At 32.6% G+C, this 15,494-nt stretch overlaps 1 protein-coding gene across 2 annotated transcripts in view; it reads right to left on the bottom strand.

The window, feature by feature from the left end:
* The window catches only part of LOC114331873 (uncharacterized), a 58,667-nt gene extending 48,373 nt beyond the window's left edge, over nucleotides 1-10,294 (bottom strand). Inside the window, exon 1 of one of the 2 annotated variants that reach the window (XM_028281552.2) lies at nucleotides 10,124-10,294. In XM_028281552.2, the coding sequence (XP_028137353.2) occupies nucleotides 10,124-10,142 (19 nt within the window). In that variant the 5' untranslated portion in view covers nucleotides 10,143-10,294. Of the gene's footprint in view, nucleotides 1-9,695; nucleotides 9,868-10,123 lie in introns of those variants that run through there. The other variant, XM_028281553.2, reaches the window with a different exon arrangement.
* Nucleotides 10,295-15,494: the final 5,200 nt, after the last annotated feature.

The raw sequence follows: 15,494 nt of genomic DNA on the forward strand, positions 1-15,494 counted from the left end.
TGGTCAAATTAAAAAAATATATATGTATTATCAAGAATATACAATTAGACATTTTTCATATGAGTCTATTTTTGCTGGAATAACTTCAGGATGTATCTTGTTAATTGTTTCAATAATCACGATATATGCGCCAGTCGCAAAGTGTGTGTGCTTAATTTTTTATTTCACAAAATATAACTCTCTATAACTTGAGAGATTCATGGTCCCAACAAAAAAAATTATAGAAGGTAAAAGCAGGGCCGGCGATAACGGGCCTGCAAGGGATGCACTGCAGGCGGGCGCCGCTGTTTGGGGGGCGCCAAAATGAGCTTTTTTTCCGTTGATGCGATATAAAATATTAATTTAAAAGAAACCGAAGGGCGCCTATGCTAGTTTTGCAGGCGGGCGCCTTATACCCTAGCGCCGGTACTGGGTAAAAGTTTCGTTTTTAGTATTAAATAATATTTGACCAGCCAGAAATTTAAACTTTGTTGTTTGAAAACTAGCAATAATTGGTAAAAAGTGCAAAAATTAAATTTTTTTCCTACCCCTTAAACATAAACTTACGTGCATAGAAATCGGCCCACCTAAAAATTTGGTCATTTTTGAAGTCTCGTATTTCCTAAAGTTGTTGGCCGATTTAAGTGATTTTTTTAATATGTTATAGCCTTATTCTTCAACAATATCGCTGTAATAATATTATTGCTAAACAGGTTTAAGTGTTATTTTATACCGGGTGTAACAATGATAGTGTGTTTTTTCCTCAAAGTTCGGAACACCCTGTGGAATACTCTAGCCTAGCATATATAAAATATTGAAATTAAAACTCAACTGTAGCCTTAGGCTTTCTTAACATTTTGCTTTTTGATTCATTCGCTTATGTTGGATAATAAAAAAGTTAGGTATTTTAACAACTAGCAACGTTCTTCATCAATACAGGGTGTTTCAAAATAAGTGCAACAAACTTTAAGGGGTAATTCTGCATGAAAAAATAATGACCGTTTCATTTATAAACATATGTCCGCAAATGCATCGTTTTCGAGATACGGGATATTGAATTTTTTTTACAAACTGACGATTTATTTACTGCTTTAAAACCGGTTGAGATATGCAAATGAAATTTGGTGGGTTTTAACAGGTTCACTGTCCACAGACCACATTCGTCTGTGGACTAAAAGCACTACCAGTTCACAGACCATATGTGGTCTGTTCGTAGATACAATTTTCAGGTTGTTTATAAAAGTGGACGTGAGGAGAATGGCCTTTATTAGACGTGAACTTGATAGAACATATTCCATATATTATAAATAGTGTTGGGACAAAGAAAAAAATGTGTAATTTTATCGTAATTGCGATAAATGTAATATCGAAACTAAACACCTATATTTTATTGCGTTTTCACTTTTAGCGAACTAAAAAATTGATATGTAAGATAAAATAATAATATACGATATAATGAAAAGTAAATATTTATTGAAAAAGAAAAAGTATTGAAAAAAGTTATATGTTCAATGTACTTTTTGGAAACATTGTAGACCAGGGGTCACCAATTAGTTTCCCTGAGGGTTATGCTGCCTGTTTCTGACTGTTCTGATTCGGTTTATTTGTGGATTCTTGTTAAAAAATATCCTCTATAAACAAATCAGAAAGGTGCCGGGCGAAATTTTTGGGCAGAAATTGTTTAATATTTTTTTTAACAAATTCAAAATATCATCTTTTTTGCCCGCGAAAATAGGTTTTTAGCATTTTTGGGTCATCTTAAATAAAAAAGATCTGTCATTTTATTAAAACTTATGAGTTTTCAAGCATCGAAATGCATATTTTCGCATTTTTCAGATTTTAAATTGCTTATAACTCGAAAAGTATTCAACTTTTCAGAAATATGACAAGAGACCTTTATTGTTTATAATTACCTAAGAAACCTAAAAATGTTTCACCCGGCACCCTTCTGATTTGTTTAAAGGGGACATTTTTGAACAGGAATCCGCAAAGAAATCGAGTCAGAAACACTTTTTCATATGAAAGTGGCCTCACACACATGGACAAATATGGAAAGGAAAACTAATAATATCTGATTGTTTTTTGGTTACTCTATACTTTTCTGTAAGTTTTCCTGGTACAATAAATAAAATATAAATTCATTGTGTATTGTTGTGATGTTATTATCAGTATATTTTGAAAATAGCAGTATTGAAAATTGTTACTGAGAATATTTTAAAAATTAGGAATTATATTTTGAATGCTAATGAAATTTTTAGACATCTTCAATTTTGTAGAAAGGAAACTGAGGAATTTAAAATAAATAATCATAGTACAAAATGCTAATTAACATGTTATCTTTTCTACATTTGTTTCAATGCAAGGTGTTTGTTGCAAACTTATTAAATCTTAAAATTATTTTAATTGAATGCACATCTGAAAAGTACTCCTACTTAACATATAGTAGACAGGAAATGAATATAAAAAATGCACATGACAATTTTATATTACACCTTACTTAATTTCAAAATTAATGATTAACAAATATAACAATAAGAGGGAAAACTCTTTACAAAATTAAATTATCAGAGAGAAAAATGACATTTTTTATGTACAACCTGTCTGACGTTTGGAGCGAGTTTAGTGCAACTGAGTCTCATTAGGGAGTTGAGATATTCATCTGTTAAGTGAGGTCTCCACCGATTTTTAATAAAGTTCATTCTTGATAAAGCGGCTTCGCACACATAAGTTGAGCCAAACATAGTACACAATTTCGTGGCCAAATATTTTCAAAATTGCCAAACACTAGGTATATGTTATATTCTGAATTTATTGACGGTCCGCACAAAAGTAGCTCACGGTCCGGATGCGGACCGCGGTCCGCTAATTGGTGATCCCTGTTGTAGACAATAGGGTTTGGTACAGATGTTGCATATTTGTGAAACTCTTTTGGCTTTATAGTGGCAGCTGCTAATGTTTCTCTTTTTTGACGAAATTCATTCTAGCATCCGGTACACTTACGTCGAGTAATTTTTCCATTTTTTCTATCCAGCGGTTTAAGAAAATGATGTACTTGTGACGAGGTATTGCAGGTGTCTGAACAACGTTTATACCCAAAAGATTTTTCACAATACCCATTTGGGCCTGCAATATTGTACATTTATTTTGCTGGTTCAATTTATTGAACAAATAAACTGTATTTATGATACCCACTCCAAACAGAACATCGACAGCAACTTTTTTGTACCAGTTCAAGGTCTTGCGAATTGGTAGCTTATTTTAAGTATTCTGTTGTCTTAGAACATAAAGACGACCTAAGTTTATCGTAATTGATGAGTTGTCTATGCCATTTCTTATTTGATACAGGGAAAAATTGATAAAATGAGGAAAGTACGCACATACCACATAATGGTCTGTGGACTCACGGGACAACTTTTGGTCATTTTTGTTCTATAGAGTCCACAGTCCATATGTGGTATGCTTTAAAACAGTGGTGATCAGACTTAAACTGCATGGGATCTACCACATATACTGCAAGCATCCAGCGATCGACTGCTAGTAAAAAAAATTGAAAATAAAAAACTTTATATCACATTACTATTTGATAAAACGTTGTAACTATAGAAAGTTGTAAGTAAAGATGTTTTTCATCTTAATTTTACTTGGATGTTAATGCACTTCATAATATCCATAAGTGAGCGCAGTCTCCACCTTTTCCATGTGTATTTTTTCCGTGAATCGCGATCGACTTCAAAAACTTTGGCGATCGACTCTTTGAGCACCGCTGCTTTAAAACAAATTGTTTTTAGTTACATATTTATATATTTTACAACATTATTTGTTTATTTAAAGCCAGAAGATCTCAATTTTTACAAAAACATAACTGGACTTATGAGCAATTTCCACTCTAAAACCTGGACAGTGAACCTGTTAAGAGGTAGTTTGCGCATATTTGACATACAATTAAGAATTTTATATTCACCATTGGCGTGCATACGGTTCATAGTAAACGGGCATATTATCCGTATGCACGCCAATGGTGAATATAAAATTCTTAACTGTATGCCAAAAAATGCGCAATAATTACCTCTTAAAACCTACCCAATTTCATTTGTATATCTCATGCGGTTTTAGAGCAATAAATAAATCGTCAGATTATACGAACAAATTCAACATCCCGTATTTCTGAAACGAAGCATATGAGAACATATGATTATAAACCTGACGGTCATTATTTTTTCATGCAGAATTACCCCTTAAAGTTTGTCGCACTTATTTAGAAACACCCTGTATTGATGAAGAACGTTGCTAGTTGTTAAAATACCTAATTTTTTTATTATCCAACATAAGCGAATGAATCAAAAAGCAAAATGTTAAGAAAGCCTAAGGCTACAGTTGAGTTTTAATTTCAATATTTTATATTATATGCTAGAATATTTCAGAGGGTGTTCCGAACTTTGAGGAAAAAACACACTATCATTGTTACACCTAGTATAAAATAACACTTACAATAATATTATTACAGCGATATTGTTGAAGGATAAGGCTAAAACATATTAAAAAAATCACTTAAATTGGTCAACAGGTTTAGGAAATACGAGACTTCAAAAATGACCAAATTTTTAGGTGGGACGATTTCTTTGCACGTAAGTTTAATTCACAGCCTTTTCCTAATTATTGCTATTTTTCAAATTATCTATTTTTTCTAGCTAGTCAAGTATTCTGTCTTCAAAGTGTGTTTAAAAGATTGGGCCTGTCTTTAAAAGCAAAAATTTTTTCGATTATTTAAAGTGCTTATTTTGGGCCCAGCATAATTTTGCCCATTTGCAATGTTTTTTGCGGAGCCTGGGTTGCAAAATTTTTATGCAAAAACTAATAAACTGAAATTTAGCACATACTTCATTCGTGCTTATTATAAATTTTTTTAGGCGGAATATGAAGGCTCTAAGTTATGTTTAAGGGGTCGAACAAATTTAAAGGAAAAAACATTTTTTGCACTTTTTCCCCAGTTATTGCTAGTTTTTAAACAATAAAAATTAAATGTTCAATATCTAGTTAGTCAAGTGTTATGTCAAGTGTCAATGCAAGGAAAGATAGATGGTAGAAGAAGCATCGGAAGAAGACGAATTTCATGGCTGAAGAACCTGAGAGAATGGTTTGGATGCAGCTCAAAACAACTATTTAGAGCTACTGCCTCAAAAATTAAAATAGCTATGATGATTGCCAACCTCCGTAGCGGAGATGACACCTGAAGAAGAAGAAGAAGTGTTATGTAAAATAAAAAAATTAAACAAAAATTTTTTTTTTTGTTGGAGCAATATATTCCCAGTTAATAGGCTATTGATTATGTATTTTAGAAAGGAACTACAACGTTAACAGGGTTTTATTGTTTCATATAGTCAATGGACCTCTATATTTGAAAAAAAATCGCAGAAAAAACAACACTACCATTTAAATTGGTGCGTTTTTGAGAAAGGGGTGAATTAGTCCCTAGACACAGGGCGAATTGGGGTGAGTTCTATGCATATTTAGTGCAAACACGTCTATAGGAAAACTATTCCAGGTAATATTTACTATCGAAATTATCACATTTTAAAGTCAAAAACGTGTTTTCTTACAAAAATATATCCAAAAAAAGCAAGAAAAAAACGTTAAAGATGGCAATTTTATTTTTTGCCCCATAACTTTTTTTCACGGGGATATAGGTATAGGTAATATAGGTATTGCTTCACAGAAAAAAAACTTCCATCCTTCCTCTTTAAAATGGCGTTTGGTAGAAGTCCCTGTGATTTACAATTTCCAAATATGATTTTTCAAATTTCGCCACTCTCAGCGATTTTGGGATATTTTCCTTGTTACGTCGCAAACATTGTTCTGTAACTTTTTTCTACCGATTTCTAGGTATACGCAATGGTATTTAGTAGAAAGAGAAGTCAATTACCTTTAAAATGTTCTATCGGAGAAGGCCGTATGGCTATATTTAAGCAAGATATGGTTTTTCAAAATTTTATACTTTTAATGATTTTTGATATATTTTACGATTATTTTTAAATTGCTCATTATAACTTTTTTAATTGTATATTTGGGTATATGTATTGTGTAATAAAAAGGAAAGCTCATTTTATTTACTTTAAAATGGTGTACTGTAAAAAATTCGAGGACTTTTTTTAAAGAAGATATGCTTTTTCAAAGTGTGTCATATACAATACACATGCAATAGTTGCAACCATATGGAAAACTTTTTTAGTATTAATTTTATGAAAAAAAGTTATTCTTTATAAAATGCGAGCTGAAACCTAAAATGCTATCATCAGATATAAAATTTTATTAATAGTGTACGAGGTATGTTAAAAAATATGAATTTGCTCAAAAGTAAAGTACCTTTATATTTCACAATATCGAAAAGTGTTATCAAGAAAAATTATTTGAAATTAAAAATTATATTATACTATGCAATTATATTCTTGTAATTGAAAAAAAAATAAAAAATTTTAATTTTGTTTCAAATTACGGATATTCTTGGATATCCTACGGATATTTTGTTTAAAAATAGTCCTAGATTTTTTAAGAATACACCATTTTAAAGTAAAGAAAATATGCTGTTTTCTATTATACAATGTATATCCCTAAATGTACAAGAAAAAAAGTCATAATGAGAAATTTAAAAAATAATCATAAAAAATATCAAAAATCATTAAAAGTATGAAACCTTGAAAAAGCAGAACTTGCTTCAAAATAGTCAAGCAACCTTATACAATAGACCATTTTAAAGGTAATTGACTCCTCTAATAAATGTACCGTTGCATATACCTAGAAATACGTAAAAAAAGTTACAGAACATTGTTTGCGAAATAATGGGTAAAATGGTCCAAAAATGCTGTGAGCGGCGCATTTTGAAAAATCCTATTTCGGAAAATATAAATCTTAGAGACTTCTACTAAACGTCTATTTAAAGAGAAAGAATGTAAGCATTGATTAATCAATGATGTAAGTTAATTTCTTCTGAAGCAATGCCTATACCTATATCCCCGTGGAAAAAAGTTATGAGGCAAAAAACAAAATTGCTTTCTTTCGTGTTGTTTTTTTGCTTTTCTTGTGAATATATTTTTGTAAATAAAAATATTTTTGACTTTAAAATGTAATATTAACTGTAATAATGGGGGGGGGGGGGGGTCACAAATCTTCAAAAATTGCGTTACGTAATAGTTAAACGCCCATTAGAGTGCGTTACGTAGGGGGAAGGGGGGTCAAAAATCGCGTTACGTAATACTTGAACGCTCCCTAGGTACTAATTCACCCATTTCGCAAAAACGCACTCATTTAAATGGTAGCACTCCGCGGTTTTTTCAAATTTAGAGGTCCATTGACTATATGAAACAATAAAATCCCGTTAACGTTGTAGTTCCTTTTAGCTCTCTTATTTTGAACATAATCAATAGCCTATAAGTATAGGCGAAAAAAATAAAAAATTTCGATTTTTTTCATTTGTTAAATAAAAAATTAAGCACAAGGTTTGCGATTGGCGTATATCGTGATGATTGATACAAGGTACACCCTAAAATGATTTCATAAAAAAATAGACTCATATAGAATTTGTCCAATTCAAAAAAGATTACGACTTGACTAAAGGTTTGTAGACAAAAATTAAATTTCTTTGATCGTACCGATATCTTCTTTCTTTGATGATGTAAAATTAAAATTTCTTTGATCGAAACTTACTACCTAAAATCTTCGCTGTGGTGATGGCCAGCATTAAATAATTCTGATAGGGCATATTAAAGACAAAGAAAGAGGCAGTAATAAAAATATTTGAATAAACTAGGCGTAACGGCTATCCGCCGATATTAATGTTTTGAAAAAAGACAACAAAAATTTGACATGTAACATGTAACTATCACAAATTAGAAATAATATTAAATAATATGTCAATTTTTTAGTCAAGAGATTCTTCTTCCTAATGACAAAAAGGTATGTAGATATGCCCTCTTCAAGTTTTAATAAAGATTATTACTATATAAAAGAGTATCTTTAATAAAAAATAGACATATATCATCTACTTTTGGTAATTTACAGATATGTACTTAAAGTTGTAGGTAAAATCTAAGATCCGTAATACACACCGGCAAAATTAGCCGAACACCTTAAAAATGGGACAAGTTTGATGTCTCGAATTTCCTAAACCGCTGGTCCGATTTGAGTGATTCTTTTAGTATGTTATAGCCTTATTATTTAAGAATATCGTAGTAATAATATTGTTGCTAGACAGGTAAATACCATTTTATACCGGGTGTACCAATCATATTCTGTTTTTTTCTTAAAGTTTGGAACACCCTGTGGAAAATTCTAGCATATATGTAGAATATCAAAATTAATAGTCGATTGTAGACTGAGGCTTTCTTAACATTTTTTTTAGATTCATTTACTTATGTGAAATAATAAAAAAGGTATGTCCGTTAAGAACTATATCCATGTTTTTCATCAATAAATTCTCATAGTAGGGGAGGAAAGTATACTTTTGCAGTTACTCGAGCGTTATGGGGACCTATTGGTTTGTGAAGAGTAGGTATGTGCTAAAATCAGAAAAAGGTTAAGTTAAGTTTTCCATGAAGTGGGGGACTTTTCATTTTTTAATTTAATTTTCCATTTGAAACAATCATTTTTCTCCGACTATAGCGCTATCTATCCATAATTCGAAAAAATGTGTCGAATAAAAGTTGCTTATTTTTACGTAAAGAATCCAAATCTGCAATAAAAACTGGGGCTCCTATTTAAGATTTTAAATTAAATCCCCCACCCCACCTGTAGGGGCTCGTGATACCCCACGGAGAGGGGTGGGGGGTAAATTAAAAATTTTAAATACGAACCCTGCGATATTTCGCGAAATGAACATCAGATCGTAAAACTGCAAAATACACCTATTCAATATTTTTTAAAAATCTACCGAATGGCACAACACAAGACCCCCCACGGAGGTAGGGTTAAAATTTTAAATAGGAGCCCCCAATTTTTATTGCAGATTTGGATCCTTGACGTAAAAATAAGCAACTTTTATTCGCAACATTTTTTCCAATTATGGATAGATGTCGCTATAATCGGAAAAAACGATTGGTGGAAATGGAGAATTAAATTAAAAATGGAGAGTCCCACACTTTATGGAAAACCTAACTTAACTTTTTTTGGTTTTAGAACCTACTCTTACACAATCCAATAGGTCCCCATAAGCCATAACGCCCGAGTAACTACAAATTTAGCATACTTTCCTCCCCTACTATGAGGATTTATTGATAAAAAACATGGCTAGTTGTTAAAGCACATAACTTTTTTATTTTCCAACATATGCAAATGAATCAAAAAAGAAAATGTTAACAAAGTCTACAATCGAGTATTAATTTTGATATTTTACATATGCTAGGATATTCCACAGGGTGATCCGAACTTTAAGAAAAAACACAGTGTGATTGTAACACCCGGTATAAAATGACATTTACCTGTCTAGCATCAATATTATTACACCGATATTCTTAACTAATAAGGCTATAACATACTAAAAGAATCACTCAAATCTGATAACAGGTTTAGGAAATTCGAGACACCAAACATGTCCCATTTTTAAGGTGTTCGGCTAATTTTGCCGGTGTGTGTATAAAAGTATTTTCTACTTTGAAAACAACACACAATGAATCACCCTGTATAATTGTCAAAAACAGCTGCTATCACCTATTATAAAAACAACTTACCGGAATATTTTTGAAACACATGGTTGTTGGACAATAAATCAACCGTACATACTTTATGTTAAACTAATATTTAAACAATAAAAAAACTGTCACAAACAGTTAAATCCCAGACGGTTCCGGTTTGTATTTAAAACACCCCCTAACCCTTGCCACGAGACAGCCAAAAAGGGAACTGCAATTGGCAAAATGCGCGCGCTACTTACCCTAATGTATTGATTATTTGATTTTATTTAATATCTAAGTACTTATACTCAACTGCGTAACTAACTTACTAAATTTAAAGTAATTTAGAAGCTTTTCTGACACGACACGTTTTAACAAAACAATTTAGGCCGGCAAAATTGGCAAAAATGATAGAATATTAGGACAAAATTTAACAACGAGGTTTAAAAAGACTTTAACCACACTTTTAAAGTTTCCAAACTCACCAGTAACCGCTATTTTCATGCCAGTGTCACCTTACAACTATTGTTCCAGCCTGTCACCGCCGTTACACAAATATTTTTTCAATTTTTTTTTGTAACGTACGTAAGTAAGGCGATTGTGGTTCGTGATGGCTGAAACTGAATCGCGCGAAGCCCCGAAGGCCTGGCAAGGGGTGCTGAACTACCCTACTGAATCGGTGATCAATGTGTTGGCGCAGGCGTATATCATCGACACACTTAAGTATACAGGGATATGTTGTGAGGGGACGATAAGAAAGGGGAATAATAAGCGCAACCGGGGGTAACGTCGATTTCGGACTAGTTTGTGGGGATTTAAGCTCTTCGCGACGTTGCTGCAATGAGGAAAATTTCTGATAAATTAAGGATTTTATAAACTATAATATTATGTAAGTATGAGATGTTAAAGTGGAGAATTAATATATTCAGGCAAACAGGGGCGTCATTTGGGCGTCCGGGGGGCATTTGCCCCCCCTGGCCCTGAAAATGACTGAAATTTACAGAAAATACATCAATATTCATCATAACATCATTATATAATGTCGATACATTTTTGGCAAAGTAACGTAAAGGCCGCGTCTCACCATCAAATAATTTGATCAAACAGTTTGAGCAAACTTGACGTACTTGAGGATGTACGTCAAAGTGACGTCACAATTGCAGTTTTTTTGAAATTCTAAAAATCTGTGCTCTCACTATCAGCCTAGTTTGATCAAATTTTTTGTATTGAGTTGTCTAACTTGTTTGTACTTTATTTAAAATTAAAATTTTTCATCATTATCCACAATGAACACTCAGGATGTGACGTCACTAACTGTCACTTTCAGTTTGCTCAAACCAGTTTGATCAAATTATTTGATGGTGGGACGCGGTCTTAAGTGACATTTTTGGCGAAAATCATGTTTTTCCATTAAACTAACGCTATTATTGTTTAGAAGGTACTGCCAAAGTGTAGTAAGCCTAGAATTACTTTAAACATAATATTTATAGGCTTACTACACTTTGTCAGTAACCTTCTAATCAATAATAGCGTTAGTTTAATGGAAAAACATGATTTTCAAAAATGTCACTTACGTTACTTAATGTATCGACGTATTGTATATATAGTGCTTCCCCCCCCCCCAAACAAAATTTCAAATGACGCCCCTGGGCAAAAATAGGAGAAAAAAATGACTTGGAATACGATAAGCATGAACATTTTAATGTCGGTTAGAAAATATTTAGGTATTGTGTAAGTAAGTACCTACGCAATAGGGAACTTGCATAAATTTTTAAATATTAAAATGATATTAAAAAACATAACGTAACATGATCTTAAAACGCTTGCATGCGAAAAAAACAAATATTTTTAACCCACACGCTAATTACGACGCTTTGAAAATGCTATAAAATTCAAATGTCTTAGGAGGCTCTTGAACGTTCTTCTATTGGTCCGACGTCACGGGCCACGGTCAACCGGGCTAAGCAGTCGGAAACAACGCGATTAGGGTAGGTATCACGGGTATATTACATTTTAATCGTCTTTAATGGAAAATTCCTAGCTATTATTTATGTTCATCTTATATATTGTAATAAGTAGTTCCCCAATCAGCTTAGTTTTAAACTGAAATTGATAAAGTTGAGTGCTACTTTGTAAAGAGTTTAAAACGCATAATATGACGGACGAGGGTAAGTCTGACAACTTACCTACCGTTGATGTCTTCATGGTGGCAACTTTTATAAAAAGTAGTGAAAGCTATTCTATTGGAGAAATGCGAGGTGTCAAGGCAAATAAGTAAGAGTTATTAATAAGCATGTTTAAACTGTTTATAACAATAGTTTGGTACCATTATATTATAGTATGAGGTTTACCCCGTGGGTTTGATCTACCTACCTCTAATCGAAGGATTTCGTATATCCTGGAAAAGATTACAGTGTAATTTGCATTATAATAAAGATTATATTTTCTTGTAATGTTTATTAGTACTTACTGGAGCCTTTCAATATTGTGTTCAAAGACTTCTGAGAAAAGATTATGGTGATTAGCAGACGTACCAATAGAACGTGTACATAGCCAACAAAATCCTTCTTTACAAAGTTAATAATACGCATAAATAAGAAGAATCATTATTGTAATTTTACAAGTTAATATCTTTATCATCTCAGCTTATACTTACACCGCATCCCTCGGTAGACCGCAAGCTATAGTAGAAACCCGACCCTAGACCGCATACTATAGTAGCACAAATACTTTTTAGTTACTCTTACTTTTATTACTAAAAGTTTTGTTTATTTTTAAGTTACTTGTTTCTTCCTTGTTCTTCAACACAAGAAACGACAAAAGTAATTTCATAAAAAAGAACTTTTTGATATATGTCAACAGAGATAAAATGTTAATATTTTGCCTGTCACAGAAAAAATCATTTTTGCCACAGAGTAAACAAGATATTTCAACTATATTATTTATCTATGGGAAACTGCATTAAATGCAATAGCCCATCGAACGGGCAAACGATATGAGTGGCTTATGACGTCAGACCCCAGCTCTCGCTTTTGAAGTTGTTTGAAACGGAAATTTTAGGCGCGGAACTTTGATCAGATGTTGTACGTACACTATTCATTGTTAAGACGTAATATTTTGAATATAACATTTTAAAACATAAATTAATAATTTTATGCAAAAAAATTTTTTAGTGCAAGTTCCCTATTGGGAATCTCTTATTTATTAACTAGAAAGGGGCAGTTCCCTGAGTTAGCTGTATACCATATAGTTAAACAAACTCTAACATGAAGTAAAACCACTTTTATGTAATAGGTATATTTACTAAAATTTTAAAAATCCCAATGGATTGAATAAAATATGTTCATTCAGAACGTCCGAATGTTCATCCGGACTGGTTTTGAACATATTTTTTCATCCCCGAAAGGGGTGGACTCAAACAAAAAGCAAAGGAATACATCGGCACAATATCACTTTATTCTTTGTCATGTTAGTTATGTGTATGCCAAATTTCATGTCAATCCAAGAGGTTCTTTAAAATTTGGAGGTTTTGCAATATTTTACGTTTTTGAATGGACTATCGGTGGGTAAAATTAAAAAAAAAACGAATATTTCTTGAACCATACCTAAATAATTAACAGCTTCTAAGAAAAATTTGCTTGCAAAATTGATAAACAAATTGAGAGAATAGAATGATATAAAATGCTGTTGGAGATAAATGCTTAATGTTGGCTTGAAGTCAGTTGTATTTTCCTGACATAATTTGACAGCAGACAAACAAAAAACTGAGTTTGAAAATCATACATTAACCATTCTCTTTTTTGTTTGTCTCCGTTAGCATTTGATTTATTTAACATTTTGTATTTTTTCATATCTTACTACTTAAATAATTCAATAATAATTAATGCATTTGAGAGGGACGCGGGCCCTAGGCAGCCGCCTAGTCCGCCTAATGGTTAATCCGGCACTGAATTAAGTTAGGTTCAATCGAACTATTTTTGGTCACAGAATACCTATGTGATTTAATTTATGGCCTCTCTGTTTGTTACACCCTGTATATAATAAGGCACTGTTTCCCGCTTGAATTCCCATTAATATTGCGGCCCCTTGTTTTTCATTTATATTATTCTTATCAATTTATTTGTTTTGTAGATGTCCATGCCTCATAAGTCTTCGATCATTGATTTTCAATTAAGTCCTTGTTATCATATCATATTATAAGTAGAGAACATGGACTTAATCTCAATAAAAAAGGTAAGTAGATGGAAGTCAGTAAGCGCGAAATATTAAATACACAGCTTTTAGTTAACCAACTACCAACTGACAGGGTGGACAGCTACACATACCTTGGTACCAACATATAAACAATCAATGGGACGTTCATAACGATGAAAAGTCAGCGTTCATAATGTCTCTTTTCAGAAGTCACCATTTACCACTTGGTACCATAATCTTTATCATCACATGCTATGTATTTTCTGGTATTGTAACGGTTCACGTTACGAAATTAGCTCTTTAATTATTTTTATAATTATTTTGTCTTGATCTCTTAATTTATTTCTCTAATTTTCGCGTAATTAACCATTTCTAATTATTATCTTTTATATTGAAAATTTCGTGCAACGATACCACACCTAATTATGTTGGCATCACTGGTTGATTTGTCATATACGCACCTAGCGGAGAATTTGAATTCGTGTTCCGTGAGAGTTTGACGTTCTCCTCTTTGAACGAGAGAGGAATGTTCGACATTTAGCGGCTGGCTCTCGAATGGGTTAGACAAATGGCGGGTTGATTTTCGGTGTAAATTATGAAGACTTTTATTAAGTTACTATTCAACGTCTAAGTTTAATTAAAGTGAAAAATTACCACCCATTGTTGTCTGGAGAAATAATTGAAGTACCATCGATGGAATCTGACTTAAAATCACCCGCCATTTGGAAGAAAGCTAACCGAAATGTAAAGCCGTACCTACTTTGACCACCTAGGGAAGCCACCGTCAAGTCACTCTGGGAGTATGTCATATGGGAACGAGCTATGAAGCTTACCAGCTCCTGATTTCCTTTACACCTGGACCTACAGGAGGTACAGTTTTGCACCACCATGGTGCTCATTTTCTGGGACACAGCGGCGAACCTTTTGGGAGTAGGTCAAGAAATGTGTCGGTTGGGGAACAGTTAGTTGTGACATTGAGTAATTATGGCGTGTCATATCACAGACATTTGGTTGATGTACTATGTTATTAATTATCTTTTTTTTCAGATTTAGCTTACCTTTGTTTTTTTATATAACATTTTTGTTTATTAATGTATTAGGTTCCCAAACTTATTTACGATCATATGGTACGTTACATTGTGCACAAGGTAATCAGTCCCAGAAAATTAGGTTTTTATACTTTATTATTGGTTTGATATTTATTTTGTAATATGTTCCCAGATATTTTGTTGTCTATTCGCTTTACTTCAGTTGTTCGGTTAATTCGTCGTTTCGGGATTTATCTTAACTTCATTTCTATAACTTTTATTCATTAATTTTGCTTAATTCATTATTGTATTTTCTCTTAGTCAGGCTTGTGCCTATTTATTTATATATTTTCCATATTTGTCGGTTTATATTTGGTGGTACGTAGCAAGCGTACTATACCCATTTGGTAAAGGGACTCATGTGAGTTGTACCCTATGTAAAAGTAAGAGGTATATGCATGTTAGGTATATACGGTAGAAAACGAGGACCAAGAAGGCGAAGGATTTCCTGGCTGAAGAATCTACGCACATGGTTCAACACAAAAACCACAAGTCTTTTTAGAGCAGCAGTGTGCAAAGTACAGATTGCCATGATGGTCGCCAACATCCGAAATGGATAGGCACAAAGAAGAAT

This window comes from Diabrotica virgifera, chromosome 1 (assembly GCF_917563875.1).
Source record: "Diabrotica virgifera virgifera chromosome 1, PGI_DIABVI_V3a".
NCBI lineage: Eukaryota > Metazoa > Arthropoda > Insecta > Coleoptera > Chrysomelidae > Diabrotica > Diabrotica virgifera.